General features: G+C 37.3%; 1 protein-coding gene across 1 annotated transcript; it reads left to right on the plus strand.

The window, feature by feature from the left end:
- The first annotated feature begins 4,178 nt into the window (after nucleotides 1-4,178).
- irak3 (interleukin-1 receptor-associated kinase 3) lies at nucleotides 4,179-19,429 on the plus strand. Its single transcript, XM_034313400.2, has 13 exons — nucleotides 4,179-4,363; nucleotides 4,476-4,658; nucleotides 9,133-9,182; nucleotides 9,333-9,387; nucleotides 9,627-9,778; nucleotides 10,702-10,766; nucleotides 10,894-11,008; nucleotides 13,814-13,932; nucleotides 14,034-14,232; nucleotides 15,342-15,404; nucleotides 17,159-17,326; nucleotides 17,714-18,140; nucleotides 18,348-19,429. The coding sequence occupies exons 1-13, from the start codon at nucleotides 4,249-4,251 to the stop codon at nucleotides 18,473-18,475; spliced, it is 1,839 nt and encodes a 612-aa protein (XP_034169291.2). The 5' UTR covers nucleotides 4,179-4,248; the 3' UTR covers nucleotides 18,476-19,429.
- Nucleotides 19,430-21,853: the final 2,424 nt, after the last annotated feature.

The following is a 21,853-nucleotide window of genomic DNA, read 5'->3' on the forward strand; positions in this document are numbered from 1 at the left end:
ACCTCTGATTGTTTTATTATCATTTCATTTTTTTAAAGCAAATCTTCATTTCAGTAAATCACAATACAAATCATTCACAAACCACATGTCTTGCTGAATACTTTACATCTGCAAAATTAGCTTAACCATGAGTACAGGAGGAGGACAGTTGTAACATGATAAATATCTTATTGAACAATCACTCATTATTATTATTATTATGATTATCAACAATATATAAAGAAAGGAATTTTTAGCTGGTTTGTTAGCTAGCTAACTAGTTAGCTCAAGTAAATTCGTACATGTTTATAGCTACATCGTTAGCTATAGCAGAGATGCCGAATAACACGAGTGTTAGAGGCTGTTTAAGCACTTAGAAATATTGAACACAACAGGCAACCACTGGATTTGGCAAATAAAGAAACTAAAGTTGGTTACATAAATAGTCTAATTTACATTACCATGATCTAGGTACCAGCCCAAATTGTGAGAAATGTGAGTGTGTTAAGAAAATGAGGTTGTATGTGTGAGAGAAGAAAGCTAAACAGCTTCTGAGCTAATCGTCGGGTCAAGCTGACTTACACAGGAGGCTTTCACAATGTTTTCAAGACAACTTAATAACTGGATTTTACACTAATGTACAAAGATTGATCTGGGTTAAGACATAAGCAAAATATGGTTATTAACATTAATGAAACATGACTATTAGTTTTAAAATGTAGGATTTCCATTTCACACCCCACCATTTACCTAACATCGTAGTGACAGCTTAAGTTTAATCCAGAGTTTTCATACTGCAACCAACAAGAGATCTGGTTAGCTAGCCCAGCCCGCTCAGCTAGCTATTAGCTTATCTGTACAAGTTTCTGCAGGTTTGGATGTTGAGCTGTGAATAACAATATCTCCTGGGGTTTTGACTTGCATCATTTGAAGATCATTATCAAGTTGTTTCCTTTGAATCATTTAAAATTGAAGAGATCTTATAAATTGGGTCATGGACGATCATCTGTCGTCACTGTCTCAGATACTGTTGCTCATGACTAAACGTTTTGTGCCTGAAGTGTAGACTTTATTTTCTTTTTATTTTCCCTCTAAGGATGATGAAAAATAAATGTATTGAAGTTGAATTTTCATAATTTTTGCATTATCACATTATTATTATTATTATTATTATTATTATTATTATTATACTATCTAACGGTGATAAACGTAGCATAATGTAATATTTGTATTTCTAAATAAAACACCAGTAAAAATAAAACTATGATTTAATTATATTCAAAATAGTACCCTTACAGTGAACCATATATTCAAATACCTACTCTAACAAGAGGACATATAGTTCATTACTTTCCCCTCTGTTTACAGAACCTCAGAAATCAGCTCATTGCCAGTTACATGTCGCATCTGGTCATGCAGCATTGCTTTGGATTTTTTGTTGTAATCATCAAATGGCCACATGAATAAAGGTTTTTTGTTTTATGCTTTCTGTAGCCCTCCTATTATCCTCAAAATTACTCACATCTCTTATCCTTGGGGTCAATTTGAACCCAGCAATTTAAACCTCCAGAATATGATTTTTACCCAAGTTTGTGTGTCAAGTACTTTATGTTTATTCGTTGACTACTTAAATAGCCCTTTAAATAAAACATAGACCCCCCCGACCACCCCTTTATACATCCAGAGTACCTATTGTGCGACTATGGAAAAATATGCAAATCACTATAAAATCTCACTAATTGACCTACAGTTGGAAAGAAAGATCTTTTTGGTGTTTTAAAGGCTTTATATTATTTCTAAGTACAGATTTTTGTTATTTATAACATTTGGAAAGAAGAACAATTTCTGTTATCAAGGATAGTAACATGCATCATGTTCGGGGTCAATTTGACCCCAGGCAAAACAAACACAATTTCAAACATTTAGAATGATTTTATTTGTAAAACACAAGGGGCCAACGGGCAGTCGTGCATCGGCAGCTGTAGGTCGCTGTGACCTTGTCCAGATTATCAACCCCTCCCTTTGACTTATTGTTGTCCAAGACCATTTGTGGTTTTCTGTCTTCTCTGGTGCTCAGGACAGCATATTTGTTCATGGTGCTCATCAGCAGGACATTTTTCCCTTTCTTGGGGCAATAGGAGACGACAGTGGCTCTGTCAGTGAAGGCAAACATTGAAGACGTTACCTTCTTGTTCTTCATTGCAAGAAGCTCAGAGGGAAGCTCCAGCTTGTTTTTTCTCATTGTCGCCTACATGGTAACCTTCCTTATCAGCAGTTCCTCACCCAGGGTGTACGATGTGAAAAAATGATCACATGTAATGTTATGACGTTTCAGTCCTTCAGCCATGTCTAATACCACCCTCAGTGTATCTGGTGATCTGGGACCATTTTGATGACATTAGCAGCACTAAGTCTACTCTGCCGTTCAAGTGCGGAGAGGGACCATAATAAATTTGCATTTTTGGAAGGTAATGTGTCTGCTGGTGGTTAAGAGACAACAGGAGGGTCAACACTAAGAGTTGTTGCGCAATCTTTTATACATTTGCTCCTCCCCTATGTTGGGTGAACTATCAGTGTCCTCGTGAGAATTATGTTTTCCTCTTCCCCATTGTCCTCTTCCCCATTGAACTATGAGTGGTTCTCACAATACTAAAGGTATGGTTATGTTAGATTAGGGCCCTAAAGCAGAGGGAAGTTTTTTTGAAGTTTATAAAATTGTATGTTATAGTGACCCTCAATATCATCCAAAACAACCAAAACAAATGTGTGTAAAATTTTGATATTTCTTATAAGTTTTATAGAGCTAAAACAGCCTGGGGTCAAATTGATCCCAAAGAACACTGATGCTACAAAACGTTTACAGGACTTTGAAAACATATCGTCATGTTAATTTAATGTTTACCCCATTGTCCCCATTAAACTAGGAAAAGTCATTAAATAAGAAGCAAAAAAATGATGTCAATCATGTATTTAGAGATGTTAAACACTGAATGGGGTCAAATTGACCACAAAGCTTATTGGAGGGTTAGAGGGGACATCCTACTTGTCTAGACCAGGTGATATAAACCTGCTGTTCGGATTAATTCAATTACGAGACTCCTCAATACTCAGAAACTGGACTGAAGGAACACACACACACACACACACACACACACACATATATACACACACAACTGAGCATCCTCCATCCTCTCTGCAATTTTTTGCAAGTTTTTGCACATGTTTATGCTGCTACAATAATCATTATATTATACTGTACATAGGCTTCTACTCTTATGTTTACACTATTTCAGCTACTTGTATTGTACTCTTGTACTATTTGCACTATTGTCACTAGGTTCACTTTTAAACAGAACTGTGTGCTGGTCGGCGCTGCACTGGGACTTACTGTGCTCATTGTCTGTCCCAGGAGTCATTGTCTTGTGCTGTCTGTACATGTTTGCACTTGTGCACTTTATGTATAAATTATGTAGCCCCTTGTAGTTCTGTGTTGTTCTGTGTCGTCTTATGTAGCACCTTGGTCCTGGAGAAACTTTGTTTTGTTTCACTATGTACTTGTATATGGCTGAAATGACAATAAACTCCACTTGAACTTGAACTTGAGAGCCTATAATGGCCAAATAAAGTGGTGAATGTGGACTGCTTGGCCATTACTCATTTGCTCTGCTTTAAATTATTTATTTGTATGTTTATTTATTATTATTATTATTATTATTATTATTATTATTATTATTATTTTTATTTATTTATTTATATATTTATTTATTTATTTATTATTAATCAACAATTGTATACAAAACAAGGGTTGTAAACAGAACATATGTCAAGGGATAATAGCCAAGGGTTCATTTATAGCCAAACATAATGAAGTGCCAAAGCAAAATACTAACACAGATATTAATAAAAAGATAAAAAGAAAAACAAAGAGAGAAATGAAGGGAAACTGGTACATAAATGTCTCCCCTACAACACCTGACCTGACCTGGTCCATTCTGCAGTCATATGAGGAACAGAGAGTCATTTTGAAATAGAGCACGTATATTTCTATCACTTTTGACGTGAGTGATTTAAAGCATTTTCTCTCTACACCTGTGCTCTGTCTGAAGGTCCATGTGTACCGCTTCGCCATGTCAATAGTACGTCACTGTGGTTTTGCGGAAATGGGCGGGGCTTGGGCATTTCCAGGTTTTTGCAACAAGCTTGCGATTCACACAGCTGTGAGAAGAACACGCAGTGGTTCAGCAGCACAGTGTGTGCTTTCTGGGAAACATGTCCCGCAAACTGGAGCCGTCCACCTACCTTTTCGACGTGCCACCTCTGTTAATGGAGACGTTTTGTAAAGTGATGGACAGCGGCTTGGACAGCCTCGGATGGAGAGGTTTGGGTAAGAAAGCTGTGTGTAAGAAAGCTGTGTGTAAGAAAGCTGTGCAGTGCGCGCTCGGTGTTGTGTGTTGTCATGCCTGGCATTCACATGTGCTGTGATGCTCTCTGTCCAGCGGCTCGCATCCTGCCCAGCTGGCTGGAGCTCAGGTGCTCGGAGCTGCACGCAGCCGCTGGGAAGAGCCCCACCCACGAGCTGCTCTGGTCCTGGGCTCAGCAGAACAAAACTGTAGCGGATCTCATGAGGGTTCTGGAAGATATGGGACACTATCGAGCACTCGATCTCTTCCGTTCTCACGGTGAGTGCACTCTGTGTGTGTGTGTGTGTGTGTGTGTGTGTATACTGTCTGAGTGTATGCATGTATGTATGTACTGTGTGTATGTGAGTATATGTGTGTACTGTGTGTATGTGAGTATATGTGTGTACTGTATGTGTATGTATGTACTGTATCTGTAAGCTATATACTGTATGTGTGTGTGTGCATACTGTCTGTGTGTATGTATGTATGTACTGTATATACTTTAACCTATATACTGTGTGTGTGTGTGTACACTGTCTGTGTGTATGTACGTATGTATGTACTGTATATACTGTAAGCTATGTACTGTGTGTGTGTGTGTGTGTGCATACTGTATATACTGTAAGCTATGTACTGTGTGTGTGTGTGTGTGTGTGTGCATACTGTATATACTGTAAGCTATGTACTGTGTGTGTGTGTGTGTGTGTGTGTGTATACTGTCTGTGTGTATGTACTGTATATACTGTAAGCTATGTACTGTATATGTGTTTGTGTGTGTGTGTGTGTGTGTGTGTGTGTATACTGTATATACAGTTGAGGTCAAAAGTTTACATCCCCCTTTCAGAATCTGCAAAATGTTTATTATTTTACCAAAATAAGAGGATCATACAAAATGCATGTTATTGTTTATTTAGTGCTGACCTGAATAAGATATTTCACATAAACGATGTTTACATATAGTCCACAAGAGAAAATAATAGTTGAATTTATAAAAATGACCCCGTTCAAAAGTTTACATCCCCTTGATCTTCAGAAAAATCCTTCACTGTGTGAGTACTGTGTGTATGTATGTACTGTATATACTGTAGGCTATGTGTGTGTGTGTGTACGTGTATGTACTGTGTGTATGTGTGTATATAAATAGGGTCAAGCTAAAAATGGCAAATATGAAGCATTTAATGGTCTTAACAACAAATCATTAGTCAGAAAATGAGCAAGAATGAAACTGATGCGCTCCTGAGAGCTCCTGTGCCTCCATTCGCTGGTTTCCTTTTGCTGCAGTGAAGTGTTTGTTTGGGGAAAAGCTAGAAACAGGGAAATTCACTTCTATAGCCTTCTTCAATGCAAAGGTAAAATCATGATAATGATTAAAATTTTTGATGTAAAATTCAAACTAACACATGTCTGGGTGTACAAAATTTTCCAAAAATATCCGCTGGAATGTTTTTTCTTAAAAGATTAGTGATTATTTGGTTATTTGCCACACCTGATGCACACCCAGACACACATATATACACACAAACATTCACTGATGCTCAGGAAGGCAGTACGATACATTAACATCCAGGGGGGTGTAAACTTTTGAACAGGATGATTGGTGTAAATTGTTATTTTGTCTTTTGGGAAACATGTAAATACCTTAAGTAGCTCCTGAAAGGCAGTACTAAATAATAATATTAATTAAAAAAAATCTTTAAACAAATTAATAACAATTTACACCAATCATCCTGTTCAAAAGTTTACACCCCCCTCCTTTTAATGTATCATGTTGCCTTCTTGAGCATCAGTGAATGTTTGCACTTTTTGTAATAGTTGTGTTCGAATCCCTCAATTGTCCTCAGTGTGAAAAGATGGAACTCAGCATCATATAGCTGCTGTTGGAAAGGGATCAAATATGCAGAAATGCTGGAAATGCAGAGAATGTGCAGGACCTGGAGGATTTTTCTGAAGAACAGCAGGCAGTTTAACTGCTCAGGACAAACAAGGGCCTCATGCACAACTATCACAAAACATAGAAACAGTCATTGATCATCCAGGTAACACACACAGTATTAAGAATGAAGCGTATGTGAACTTTTGAACTGGTTCATTTGTGTAAATTCAGTTATTATTGTGTCTTGTGGTCTAGATGGAAACATCCGTTATGTGAAATAGCTGATTCATGGCAGCACTAAATGAAAAACAAAATGCAATTTTTATGATCCCTCTTATTTAAAAAAATATATTAACATTTTGCAGATTCTGCAAGGCGTATATTAACTTATGACCCCAACTGTATGTATGTAGTATGTATTTAATCATGTTGAGACAAAAAGCTCGTTTACAAGTGAGCCCTGGCCAAGGAAGAAGCCCAATAATTACCACAAATAACATTCAGAATAACATAAACACAATGCAAAACAATTAAACAAGAGCATTCATGCGCTCGAGCAGGGGTTCTCACACTTTCTGCAGCCCCATTTAACTCTAAACTAATTTCCATTAACCCTGTCAGCACAGGTTTATTTTACAAACATAATTAAACTACTCAAATATTAGGATCATTATTTAATTTGAATTAAATTTATTCCATTCCAGTGACCAGTCAAACAGACTGAATTTACACATACAGACTAATAACTGTAAGAACGAATAATAATCAGTAATAAATATAATGTCTTTGATAATGGTGGGTTGTGGATTCCACCAATAAACATCATGTAAAAAAGAAAAAAGTCACTGATCCCCTGGTTATACTTCACGGATCGCTGGCTGTCCTCGGACCCTGCTATGAGAATCACTGCTCTAGAATATACTATACGTGTGAGTGTTGCTAGACTGATCAGTGTGTGCACTTGTGTATTCATACCTGCTGTCGTAGGTGGACTGCTGGTGCCCAAGGGATCCACTGACATTGAATAGGCATAGGAATAGGAATTAGACAAAATATATTGGTCAGAAATGTAGTCCCGGCCTTAGAGATTATGCATGACAGGCCTGCTCTAGTGATCAATACATACACCTGTATGTGAGGCAGAGTGTGTACGTGAGCGCTCCCCTGGTGATCAGTGTAAACACTGAGATCAAAACATCTTTTTCATAAAGTTACTTTAGTGAAGAGCAAGTAAGATTAATAGGCAGTGTTGTGCAAAAGATGATTGGTCGCGGTACAAAACAAATATGGATTTGATAGGACATTTTAATTCTATTTAACAAGTAAAGAAAAAAATAATTGAGGTTTGTCGTACATCCACGTCTGTGTGTATTTGATGGAGAATGTCTGTGTCAGTGTATCTTTCTGTTCTAGCTACGTACCAATCCCCTTACTTATTTATGTGTGTGTGTGTGTTTCTGAAGGTGTCACTAGGCTGTTGGTGCTTCATTATTGCTTTATTACGATCAGTTTGTTAAAATTTATAATTACAGTACTAATTTAGTGTGTGTGTGTGTATGTGTGTGTGAGAGAGAGAGATGTAGAGCTTTTTGTGTTCAGCATCAGACAGTTCTGAGTTGTTTTTTTTTTTTCTCAACCTATCTTACACATCTGTGGTGTATGACCAATTACCACAAACAATGATTTTCAGCAAGTTCTCCTTTACTGTTTATTTTTGAATGGTGCAGCATTTTCTTATGTCTGTCTCTTCTTAAAACCTTTATTGTTAAGGATAATGGTTGTAGTTTTCACATTATATAGTCATTTGTTGATAGAATTCAACAACTGCTCTTATACTTCCATTGTAACTTCCATTGTAAAGGCATTCTGTTCTCTGCTCAGTACAGAATATGATGAAATGTTTGTATGTGGTAATCACAAATACACTACAGATACAGTGGATAGAAGTCATGATGAAAAATGCTGGAGTATTCCTTTACAACTGGTCTTACTAATTCAGCTTTGTGTGTATGAAAGTCTATGGGTGAGAGTGGTGATGTCATTAATAATTCTCTCGGTTCCTCTTGTTCCTCTCGTTTGCAGCCTAAAAGTTTGCAGCCTGTAGTTATAAATGTACATGTGTGTGCCAGAGTGTGTTTGTAGAGTGTAAACACTGATGCGTTAATTCCCATGTGGGTGTGAACTCACTGGTCTTTTCATCAGATACACACACTGATTAATGCACAGGTTAGAGGAAGTCTGACACGTATGTGCGTAGCAGCAGATGGAATATAGTCAGTAATTCCACACCCACAAAGTGACCTATATAGTCAGTGTATTTGATCAAATGAGTATACCATATGTGTGTGGGAATGTGTGACTGAATGTATCAGTGTGACAAAGAGAGGAAAGGTAGAGGTATTTGCAGGGAAGGAGGTTATTTTACTTTTCGTCACCCCTGGCAACAGTTTCATTCTTTGTTTGTGTTTCACTTCCATGTTGTATCTATATCTGCATTTCCTCTTCCTGTTTTTACTATTATAGGTTTCAATCTGTTAATTTTAGCAGACATCGTATGTCTGTTGTGTTTTTTCATAGCAGCATTATTCCTTTTGAGTATTTTTTGTGACACTTGAGAGGTTGAAGGTAATCTGAGTCTGTTTTTTTTTTTTCCACTGAAAATTTCCCACAGGGAATTCCTTGCTGACTCATCATTAGCTCAGCTAAACTGCAGTTTAAAGCTAGATATATTGTTCACATTGCATCCATGTGACTGATGTTGTCATGTTGAAAAAAAAAAATTCACAAAAAGATATGAAATATTGAAATAGCTGCATTTTTATGCTTAGGAAATGGCATAGTGATACTACACTGATTTGTTTGCATGTTCTTTTTTTCTAGACTCATACAAAGACACACCACATCCCTCTTCTGCCCAGAACATTTCTAAGGTATTGACAAATTATTTGTAGTTCTACACAATCTATCAATGTGTGTATTTTCAGGAAATTTCAGCCCATATTCAAAAACTGTTAAATCAGACATGCAAGAATCTGCGTAAAATGTCACGTGAGTGATATGGGTTGTCTTATTTTATTCAGCCTCGACCTCTCAGTGAAGAACCGAGAACCACACATGGGTGTGTGTTTGGTGAAGGTAATATTCTGCATTTGATTTATTAACACCTAAAAGCACCATCTTTTGAAATGTTGCTCAAAATCTCTCTGCTTAATTCTCTAACTATAATTAAAGTGTTGAGGTACTCAGATGAGTTATAAGAGTGAGGAAGTTAAGACCTGCTGACAAGCCCTGGGAGTTTAAGCTTTGGAAAGAACTAAAGGTTGAAGACTCAGAGGTGTTTAAACCCTAGCCCTTTCTTCCTCTTCCTGTCATAGGCAGACGAAAGAAAGCTTTGATCACTTACTCAGAGGTCAAAGTGGGAACTAGGAACTTCCACCAGGATTTGAAAATCGGAGAAAGCACGTTTGCAGAGGTTTACCAGGGAAGACGAGGAAATGAAAGCTTTGCTGTGAAGGTTTTCAAGCAGGTGCTGTGGACTACCATTCTGACGACATGTGGGAAATATATATATATATATATATGTACACACATACAGTGCTGTGCAAAAGTCTTAGGCACATGCTAAGAAATGCTGTAGAGCAAAGATGCCTTCAAAAATAATGAAATTAAATGTTTCTACATTTAAAAAAAACTAAAGAGCAGTAAACAGTAATAAATGAAACAAAGTCAATATTTGGTGTGACGATCCTTCGCTTTAAAAAAAAAAAAACAGTATCTCAGGTGCAGTGTGTGCAGTTTTATAAGGAAATGAGCTGGAAGTGTTACTGAGCATCTTGCAGAAGCAGCCACAGTTCTTCTGGAGACTTTGACTGTCGACTCGCTTCTTATTTCTGCAGCGAAACCCAGCAGCCTTCATTATGTTTTTATCTGAAAAGTGTCTCTTATGGAATCTGCTGCTTTCTTTACTGACATACAAACATTTTTCTGTAACATTTCATTTTGTGCTGGAAAACTAATGTTTAGAATCTAAAATGTTTTTGTACTGAATCAATAATGTAGAAGTCGGAAAATAAACATCTATAACAAAGTTTGTACTAAAAAAAAATAGGGTGTCTAAGACTTTTGCACAGTACTGCACGTCTTTTTATTTAGATTCTCAAATGATTCAAAGAAGTTGATAGTCTCGATTTTATAACTATCATTTAATAGATGTGTGATGCCATATAATAATTATGTAGGGAACATACTGTAAGTAAGAACGGCATTTATTAATATATTTATTAATATAAGGCATCTGGTTTCCTATCTTCTAAGTAAGATGTATTATTCGAAGAGACATAATACTCATCCCACATGGTGAAAGCATTTAGTTCCATTATTGCATATAGAAGAATGTAAAAATAAGTGTAATATATCAATTTAATATTATGCCTCTCACTTTGAATACAGGGGAAGAAGAAGTCTTGGAAGGATTTGTGGGAAATGTTCAAAACAGAAATCGAAGTTCTACAGTTGTAAGTGTAGCCAGTTTTAATTTACCATACATTGTAAACATTGTACATTGTACTATAATTAGTTGAAATTGGTTTCTGCTTATGGTATAATAATAATCCCTTTTTTATTTTTATTCCTCATTCTCAGCTATGATCATCCCAACATCTTGGAGCTTTGGGGTAGTTTTTCAGAGGATGAGCACTACTGTTTGGTCTATCCCTTCATGTCTAATGGATCTCTGTTTCATAAACTGCATAATGAGGTAAATCAATTATTAAACAAAGGTAATAACAGTGTGTATGTTGCAGTATCCATATTACGTGACTGACGTATGTGTCACTGTGGCCATGTGCATGCTGAATCCAGATGTACTAGACAAAAAGCAGACAGTGTTTTTTAACACCTTTGTCTGTGTGTATTGAGTGTACAGTTGTAGTATTGTGCTGGAGTACTATTTTTAATTTATGGTTTTAGTACAGTTGCATACATTCATAAAAACTGCAGTGTGTCACTGGTGTGGTTCCTTCAACACGATGTTTTTGTACCTATGGCATTTATCAGGCAGCTGGAAAACTACATGGTATTTTGACTGCTTGTGTATTTTTAATAATTACCTGATTTGTGCAGGTCAACAGCCACTTGTCTCTGTTGTTTTGAACATTTTTCCTAGAGTGATGGATGAAAAGGGGGTTTTACATTTGTTCAACATCATATTTATACCCTGAGAAAACAAGAAACAGGCAACAAATGTTCCTGGGGCCTGAGAGCAAATGAAAAATAATGGTTTTCCAGAATAACAATTTGTTTTTTGCATTAATGTAAAATATTCCTTATGGTTATTAATACATTTTTGGTACATATATTCTTGAGAAAATACTGTAATTTGAGAAAATAATATTATATAAAAAAAGAAGTTGTACAGATAAATATTTGCCAATTTACAGAGAAATGCATTTAAGAAATGTATCCATGTATCCATGTGAGGAACTTCATTATGCAGCAAGACAATGACCCAAAACACACTGCCAACTCAATAAAGGACATCATCAGGTGAAAAAAGTGGATGGTTTTTAGACTGGCCAAGTCAGTCACCAGACCTTAACCCAACTGAACAGCATTTCACTTCCTGAAGAGGAGACTGAAGGGAGAAACTCCCCAAACCTAACAACAACTGAAAGAATTTGTGCTAGAAGCCTGGAAAAGCATCATAAAAGAAGAATGCAGCAGTTTGGTGATGTCACCGGCTTGATTCGGTTATTGCAAGCAAGGGACATGCAATTAAATATTAATTGTTAATTACTTTAAGACTTACTTTTGCTTACCTAAACATGGGGTGGTCTGCCACCAAAGGTGCCATGCTCTAAGTTGTTTAACACATCTAGGTGGAAATATCAGGAAACTTACATTTATGGCATTTGGCAGACGCCCTTATCCAGAGCAACTTACATTTATCTCATTTTTTTTATACAACTGAGCAGTTGAGGGTTAAAGGCCTTGATCAGGGGCCCAACAGTGGCAGCTTGGTGGTGCTGGGGATTGAACTCATGACCTGGCAATCAGTAGGCCAATATCGTAACCACTGAGCTACCACTGCCCTTTTTGGAACAGAAAGAAAGGAAATGAAAGGTGAAATTCAGTGTGTAGCAAAAACAACGGAATCGGCCTTTCTGTTCCAAAACTTGCAGAGGAGACTGATTTTCCCTGCAGCTGATCCAACTAATTAGCTAACTGTGTGTTGGGAGTAGTGAAAACTTCAAAGTGCAGGGTGTGGGTCCTTAGTGACCTGCTTCAGTACTGTTTTTAACATGATCTCCCTTGACCTCCCTTCACGATTTGGAAGTGTATCACCTATGTCACACAAGTGCTAAACAGAGGAAGGAGGGGACAACAAGGTACACACTTGACAATAGGAACATTTTTGGCACTAATCATAAACTTGCATGAAGCAATTACCTGTGGTGCACGCAGGTTTGCTACATAAAGCCCAGTTTGAACATAGTAGATCAAATGCTTATAAAATATTGTACAAATATTAATTATTTCAAAATAGTCAATTGCTCTGACTTAAACTTATAAATAACGTTTATGTGAGATCACAGTGATTTCTGTTCCTGAAGTCTACATTTATGATGACTCGATCTCTCACCGCTCCAACGAGTCACCTAGTAAAGTTCACTTGAGTCAAGTCAAGTGGAGTTTATTGTCATTTCAGCCATATACAAGTACATAGTGAAACGAAACAACGTTTCTCCAGGACCAAGGTGCTACATAAGACGACACAGAACAACACAGAACTACAAGGGGCTACATAAATTAAACATAAAGTGCACAAGTGCAAACGTGCGGACGCACAAGACAGAACAAGACAGTACAATAACTACAACGCCAACCAGTACGCAGTTCTGTTTGAAAGTGGCCAAGTGATGATAGTGCAAATAATACAGAGTTTGATATAAATAGCTGAAGTAATGTAAACATAATGGTATTGTATTATGTGTAAACATAATAGTAGCAGCAGCAGCATAAAATATGTGCAAAACATGTGCATGGAGGATGTTAAGTTGTGTGTATTCAGTCCAGTTCTAGGTATTGAGTCTGATGGCATGAGGGAAGAAACTATTGCACAGTCTGGTTGTGAGGGCCCGAATGCTCCGGTACCGTTTACCAGACGGCAGGAGGGTGAAGAGTGTGTTAATACGGTAATGAAACGGCTCTTAAGATGGCATCAGGGATTCCTAAAGAGGAAATTGTCAGGGCAAGCAGACAAGGGCATGTTAAAAACAGTACTGAAACAGGGTCCAGGATGTTTTAAGGTTGAACTCTTGCCTTTAATTTTACTTTAAAACTGCACTACATTGACATTCCGAGGTATGATAAGCAATGGGAAAGTTTATTACTTTTTTTCTGAGAGTGCGTGCCTCTTCGGATGTAGCCAGCATGTCAGCAGTACAGCCACAAGAAGCGTCTCTCAGTTTTAGCGATTACTACGTTTGACTAGCTCAGCATAAACGGGGGACCTCATGGGTTGGGTGATGTAATAATCGTGAAAGTCTTTCATTTCATACAGGAAAACGAGAGGCCTCTGACGTGGCAGGAGAGACTCAACATTATCAAAGGCACAGCAAAGGCTGTACATCATCTGCACACTGCCCAGCCTTGCAAAGTTATCTGTGGAAGCATCACAAGGTATTGTTGAATGCTTATTACAGCTCCATTATGATGCTTACTACTGCAGTTGTTATACCATGTTACAAGCTTCAGTTCAACCCTGCAACTGTGTTCTGCAGTTCAAACATTCTGCTGGATGAACGTTTGCAGCCCAAGCTGTCCGATTTTGGAATGGCTCGTCTCAGACCCCACACCGTTAACCAGAGCTGGACCATCACCATGGACACGGGCCCCCGCAGCAACCTGGCCTACTTACCAGAGGAGTATATACGTGATGGCAAGCTGTCCGTCAATTTAGACATTTACAGCCTTGGTATGGTGAGTTGGTGATCCCACACACACACACACACACACACACACACACACACATTTGTCTTACTAGGTGAGGAACTTCCATTGACATAATTATTAATGCACCTAATTGATGCTATGTCTACACCTAAGTCTAACCTAAGTCTACCTTACATCTAAGTCTACCTTAACCTCAGTAACCATAAGGTTTCTTTAAAAAAAAAAAAACCTGCAGTTTGTTGTTTTAAAAAAACAGTTTTCCTTGTGTGGACCCACTGGGTCAAAATTGTCAGATATTCCTATCTTTGTTTGGACCTTTGTGGATATACACACACATACTGTCAAACAGAGAGCAAAATTAACAGGGCTCTTGCGGTTTCCATGTGACAAATTTCAATACTCTTTTCAGAAAGTGTTTTTTTTTAATTTTACTGTATCATGAATTGTGAAAATGCGAAAGATGATATACATTAGGCAAGTTGCATTAGTGTGGAAAGTAACAGGTTTAGAGCCTCTGTTTCTACAGTCTAAATGATAACAGATACTTATTCTTCAAAACATTTTTAAATATTTTAAAAGGGTTTCCATACTTTTTCAATTCTGGAAAAAAATGTGCCTTTAAATTCCACATTTTCTCAGAGTTTCCAGAACTGTGCAAAATCTTAGACTGGTGTCCAACTGAATTAGAATTAACAGAATATGCCAAATTGTTCTTTTGACCCTGCATGTGTTATAGTGTCTGCAGGCATTTGTTCCAAACCTGTACAGTGTGAGTTGATTTTACCTGCAATTACAGGTAAAATCAGTAACCTGCAATTAATTACACTTTTAGAGATGTATGAAGTGGAGTTAACATAATTTATACATTGATAAAAAAAACAATCCTCATGTGATGCCCACTAAGCATTACTTTTTAATTATTATTTTTACATCTACAATATTTTCATAATATTACTTCCTATTTTTCCTGTTACTTCCTATTCTGCCATTATTTCCTACTCTGCCATTTCCTTCTGCCTTTCCATGGTCTGATCAAACCCAAAATGTTCACTGATTATATTCATGTTAGATTTTGTAGCATTCTTCTTTACACAACCTTATTCAGACCAGGGCATAATGTGTGTATTTATACACAGGTCATTCTGGAGACATGCACAGGCAAGAAAGTGATGCAAGAGACACCAAAGCAAACATTATTGGTAAGGCAAAAACATTTTCACTGACACAGCCATAGTCAAATACAGTACTATTGGCACCCTTCCTGAAAATGAGCCTAAATGAATGAAATGAATGAAACTTGCTTTTGTAGGTTTATTTTTTACCACTTTATCGTAAGTCGTTGATGCTGATGATCACAAGAACAAGGGGACCTAGAAGCAGACCACAGACATCAGAACTGAAGGCTAACAGGTTTTATTAAGAGCTTGAGGAGGTGGGGATGTGTGGGAAAGGAGCATGGTGAATGTGTCAGTCAAGGTCAGGATTTAAACTCTGGTGCAGTCAGGTGGAAGGGGAGCGAGGCAGAGGATAAAGAACTGAGGCTCTTCTTTTGTTGAACTGCAGAGTGGTGAGTGAGGAGCAGCTGTATTCAATGAACCAATCGGGAGAGGTGTGAAGTGGAGTGCTACGCCCAGAGACACACACACATATCACAGAAACGAAAGCGAGAGAGAGAGAGAGAGAGAGAGAGAGAGACAGAGAGAGAACACTGGAACACTAGGAAGGGGAAAAACAGGAAATCATGGGGAAATACACAGGGGATTTGGCCCAGACCATGACAAGTACTGTATTTTATTTCCTCAGCAAAACACTGGCTTATCTTCAGGAAGTTATCTTCCTGTTATGTCTAACAATATTGGAGACACTTTTAGCTGCTTCAAATCACATACTCCTTCATTCAGAACATCTTAAGCTCCTTTATATTCTTTGGTTTGTGCATGTGCAGTCCTGTTTCCATTAAGACCATACTTTTAACTCTGATGGCCATTACAAAACAGTGTTCTGTGTCATGATGCAATCTTCCCAAGAGTCCCTGTTAGTTAGGTAACCTAATGTCACTCTTATCATTGACTGTAGTTACTTAATCTTCTTTCAGTGACATCAGACTGATTCTGTCACTTTGTATTGGCCATATCTGGGCTTGTACATATTTCAGCAATACCTGAAATATTGCCTCATGTGCCTCAGTTGCCAAAGCATTTCTTTTTTTTTTTTTTTTTTTACATAGACCACAAACTCAACCATTTATGTCAGTTTCTTAAAGGCAAAGTTTCCAAACACTGTACATCATGATTTATTAGAAATATTATATTCTAAAGTTATGTAAGTTTGAATATTTTTAAAGGTCCCATATATTATTTGCAGGCATTTTTTGTATTTTGTCTATAAAACACATTTAGAGTGAATTTTAATAAATTGTTGTGACTTTATCTGTCTCTTCAACATACAGACAGTTTTCACTAACCCTAGCCCCTACTACTAATTAATATTCATAAAGCAGATCCTAATGTTCATTAATATTCATTAGCTTGTTCATAGCCTTCTTCACAAAGTGAGCAATATTCTATTAAGACCATATTTTTAAATCTGGAGACTGAGATGGCCTTTATAAAACAGTGATTTGTGTCATGATGCAGTCTTCTCAGAAAATCCCTCGATCACTAGCTGCAAAACAGCCTCAAAACATCAGTGATCCACCACCATAATTTACAGTGGCTTTGGTGGACTTACCTTGTAAGCAGCAAATTCCTTGTAGTCCCATCAGTATGCTTATCTTTATGGCTGTTTAAAATTGTTTTTGCAGAAAATTTTTTGTGATACAATTGTTTGAGAAAACTTGGATCAATGTGCCTTTTTAATAATCATCTTGAAGGGTGCCAATAATTACGGAATTGACTCTACCGTCACTCTAGATAGACAGATTTTAATACCATTTTTCTTCCCATTCTCTAAGAGGGATGTGCTGAGTTTAGAGGCAGAAGAGAAGGGCTGTGTGGATGCCTGCCTGTGCTTTCTGGACTCCAGAGCGGGAGAGTGGTCCACTGCAGCTGCCCTCTGCCTGCTCCGCCTGGGCCTGGAGTGTACAAGCAGTCGAGCCCGAGCCAGGCCAAGCATGGACAGTGTAAATACACCCCTCCCCTACACACACACACACACACACACACACACGAGGGGGACCAACAGTTGGGACCAAACGTCAACAGCAAATATAACACAACATAACTTTGTACAACTGTGCTGTTTGGGTTAATCTAATGTCGCTCTCATCATTCACTGTAATTACTTACATCTTATCTGTTCACTGTATTTTGCTGCAGTTGTTCCTTTAAGCCCATTTGCTCTTTGTGTAGTCCTGTGTATGGAGAGAGTACATGGATAGGGTGATGATGAAAATCGACTTGACCAATGTGTAAGTGCTCCAGAATGGGAGCAAGGCATGCCATGCCCCTATAAATATTACACATTCTAACAATAAACTGAATTATTGCTGTTTGTCTGCATCTCTTAGGTGTTAGAGAAGCTTAGTGAGCTTCTCCCTTTGCCTTTTCCCGTGGATGAGCAGCCACGGACCCTGGATGACATGATGCCATCTTCCATACCACTCGCTGATCATAGGTTGAGATCCAGCCTGCCTGAAGAGGATGATGAAATGATAAAGCCTAAGCTCCATGAACAGTCAGAACCTCGAGAGTGCAGCCAGTCAGAGGTCACTTTTGTGGGCAAGAAGGAACGTGGCATGTGCCTGAACAGCAGCTCTGTCATGAACGGAAGGAGAGAAGATGCAGCTGTTCAGTGCCTTCAGACGGAGTGTGCCCCTGCACTGGATCTATACAGCAGCTGGCCTGTTGAGTGCAGCTGTGCAGCCGGAGCAGAAATGGGTTGTGAGGACTGCTGTGCCAATGGCTTTAGCCACAATCCATCATTCATCCCTCAAGGCATGTAATAAGTTAATTGATCTGCCTACACTTTCACTAAGTAAACAAATCTTATGTCTGTTTTGGAGAAAGTCATATAAAGCTGCCAAAAGACACCATGACATATAACATGACATAACATAACATAACACAACTTTATGTGTCATACATGGCTTCGATTGGTTTAACATGAGACTCTACATTGTTTCTTTTCTGATGCTTTTCCAGATGACAGACGACAGTCTTCTGAAAGTACAGTCGAAAATCCTGCTAAAATGAGGCTCCGGTATAAAATCCAGTTGTACAACCAAGGCTTACTCAATACAGAGGAACTTCTTTCAATGACATCAGACTGATTCTGTCACTTTGTATTGGCCATATCTGGGGTTGTACATATTTCAGCAATACCTCAACACCTCAATTGCCAAAGGAATTTTTTTTTTTTTTACATAGACCACAAACTCAACTATTTAAGTCAATTTTTTTAAAGGCAAAGTTTCCAAACACTGTACATCATGATTTATTAGAAATATTGTAGTCTAAGGTTATGTAAATTTTTTTAAAAGTCCCATATATTATTTGCAGGGACTTTTGTATTTGTCTATAAAACAATTTTAATAAACTTTTGTAACTTTATCTTCTGTCTCTCCAATGCACAGACAGTTTTCACTAACCCTAGCCCCTACTACTAACTAATATTCATAAAGTAGATCCTAATGTTCATTAATATTCATTAGCTTGTTCACAGCCTTCTTCACAAAGTGAGAAATATTTTGCATGTCAATACAAGCAGAAATGTTTTTTGTTTGTTTGTTTTTTTTCAAAAATCAGTCTTTTGTAACTTGTTTTATGTCAAACCTAAGCAGGGAAATGCTGATTCATTTCAGAATGTCATGAAACCACAAGCTAAATCATTTGTGTGCACTGATAGCACTGTGGTATTGACCTGTGTTTTCTCAGTGCTCTCCGGGGAAAAATCGGTTCTGTGCCGAGAGTTGTGTGAGCAGGTTTGGTGTGTGGTGAACAAATGAAGGGATTAATTTGCCTTTGCAGCAATTTATTTGCTTTGGCTCATTTCTCCAGGCTTGGTTCACTGGTCATTTTGAGTGTGTGTCAGCTAATGCTAACTAGAGAACGTGTGTATTTTGTCCAAAATCACATACTAGTGTACTGTATTAATGTGTGAAAATATTACAGCACACACTGTTACTTTGTATAATGTAGTAGCCTTCAGCGGCTGGTGAAATTGACTTTTTGTCACCACTAAATCAGTTTAAACGTTCAAAAACATTAAAGAATTTGCAATTCAATTCAGTTTTATCTGTATAGCGCTTTTAACAATGGACATTGCAGCTTTACAGAAAAATATAAATTCAGAAAAAAAATTTTAAACTTATAAATTTATCCCTAATGAGCAAGTCAGAGGCGACGGTGGTGAGGAAAAACTCCCTGAGACGACATGAGGAGGAAACCTTGAGAGGAACCAGGCTCAGAAGGGAACCCATCCTCATCTGGGTGACACCGGATAGTGCAATTATAAATAATTCCCTTCTATAACTGTATACTATATGGTCTAAAAGTGCAATTGTGTAACCAGGAAATTCATCATAGTTTTCACATTGTCTATTTTGTTGAAGTTATGAACTGTTCATTGATGGCGACTTGAGTGCAAAACTGTTCATATCAATTGCAGTCCTAAAGCCATCTTCATGGTTTCTAAGTGTCACCATCCACAGTAATCTCATGTAACTTTAGCCTGTCCATGTGGAGCCATCCTCAGCAGCAGCGAGTGGTTTCCATGAGAAGTAGGGCATCAGGCTGGATCAGGCAGGTCTGGAGAATAAAAAAAAAAACAGAGGTGCTCATCCTCAGGTTTGCTAAACTGAAATGAAAATATAATGTACTTTAGCTCACTCAACTGATATATAGAGTACAGTCATTGGCTAGATTAGAGAAGAAGAAACCTTTGAGATCTGTTATGAGTACTTCGGAGGTCTAAAAATGTAAGAAGTAAAACGTAAGTATTTTTTTCTTGGAAATTTAATTAAATAATTATTACATAAATTACAAATATTCCATTTTATATTCCATTCCGTACAAATATGTCAGAAATAATACACAAGTATGGTAATGAAGTACAATTACACAATGAAGTACTTTCCACCCCTGACTATTTGGTATGATGGATAATGTAATCAGTGTATGAAGTATAAAAATGAAAGGGAATCACTCAGGCAAGGTCAAGAAAGAGGAACTGAAGATTGCAGTTTTAAAGAAGTCTTCAGGGACATGCCTTCAAAATTTTAGAAATTTGAGAAATTTGAGTCCTCATTTTTACTGAGATGGTGAAAAATGGAATCTCTTCTTATACAACCAGGACAGCTTTCCTGCACAAGACATTTTCTTATAATCCTACTAGTACATTCCTTACCTACAAACTTATTTTGCCTAAACTCAAATATCTTGGGACTGACTGCAGAATACTTTAAAAGCCCTTTTATCATTCCAATCATTGGTAAAGGAATACTTCTAATAACTTTTATATAGCTAGTCTTTTTCACCGCAATTAAAATTAAACTGGGTGCAGAAATCACTATAACTCAAAATACAACCATTCTTATCCATAATGTACAACACTGACCAAATCTCTCCTTGCCAACATTCTTCCAAAAAAAGATTTTCTTTGAAATAATATATTAATAATCAGTAATCAGTATTGAGACGCGTGATAGGATGTAGGTTATCTAAAACCCTTTTGTCCTTTCCTGGTTTTGGAATCAAAATAATAAGACCCTGCTTCATGGTAGGCACTAGGTCATTATTCTTAACACATTCTTGTAGTGCTACGAAAAGAAAAAAAATTTAAATCTTCTCAAAAGAACATAAATTCTGTAGTTAGGCTATCTGGACCAGGAGATTTGCCCATTTTCATTTTTCCTAAAGCCAAATCAGAATCACATAACTCTTATTATCAACTGTAGGAATATAACTCTTCACTCTCTCAAATAAATAAATAAATAAATAAATAAATAAAAATAAATAAAATAAAAAATCATCAGAATTATCCCTGGAGTAAGACGAGGTATATAAATGTGCGTAAAACTGAAACACCTCTTTTGCAATAATATTATGACCAGAACATTCTTCCTGATTTATTAATAAACTATCTATAGTATTTCTTTCTTGACATCTTTTTTCCACATTACAGAAGTATGAGCTATTTTTAGCCCTCTTCCATCCATTTTGCTCTTGACCTCACATATGCACCCTTTGGCTTTCTTATATAAAGTTCATCTAATAAAAAATGCAGATTAATACATTTTTTCTTGTCCTCATCTGTTAGGATAAACTTGCAAAGGCACATATTAATCTCCTGATATCAGTTATAATTCTCTTCATATGTGCAATAGTGCCCCTGTGTTAAAAGGTCGGCATTATATTTCCAGTATCCTTTAGTTCTAAGAGATTCTCCCTTTTGTTTTAAACTTAAATCAATTAAACGATGATCAGCACTAGAAACAGAACATTAAGTTTTAAAGAAGTTTTTGCTGCTCCCTGGGCGCCGCAGCAAAAAAGGCTGCCCACTGCTCCGGGTGTGTGTTCATGGTGTGTGTGTGTGTGTGTTCACTACTGTGTGTGTGCACTTGGATGGGTTAAATGCAGAGCACAAATTCCGAGTATGTGTCACCATACTTGGCCACAGGTCACTTCACTTCACTAGATACATATTTAGC

This window comes from Pangasianodon hypophthalmus, chromosome 18 (genome assembly GCF_027358585.1).
Source record: "Pangasianodon hypophthalmus isolate fPanHyp1 chromosome 18, fPanHyp1.pri, whole genome shotgun sequence".
Classification (NCBI taxonomy): domain Eukaryota; kingdom Metazoa; phylum Chordata; class Actinopteri; order Siluriformes; family Pangasiidae; genus Pangasianodon; species Pangasianodon hypophthalmus.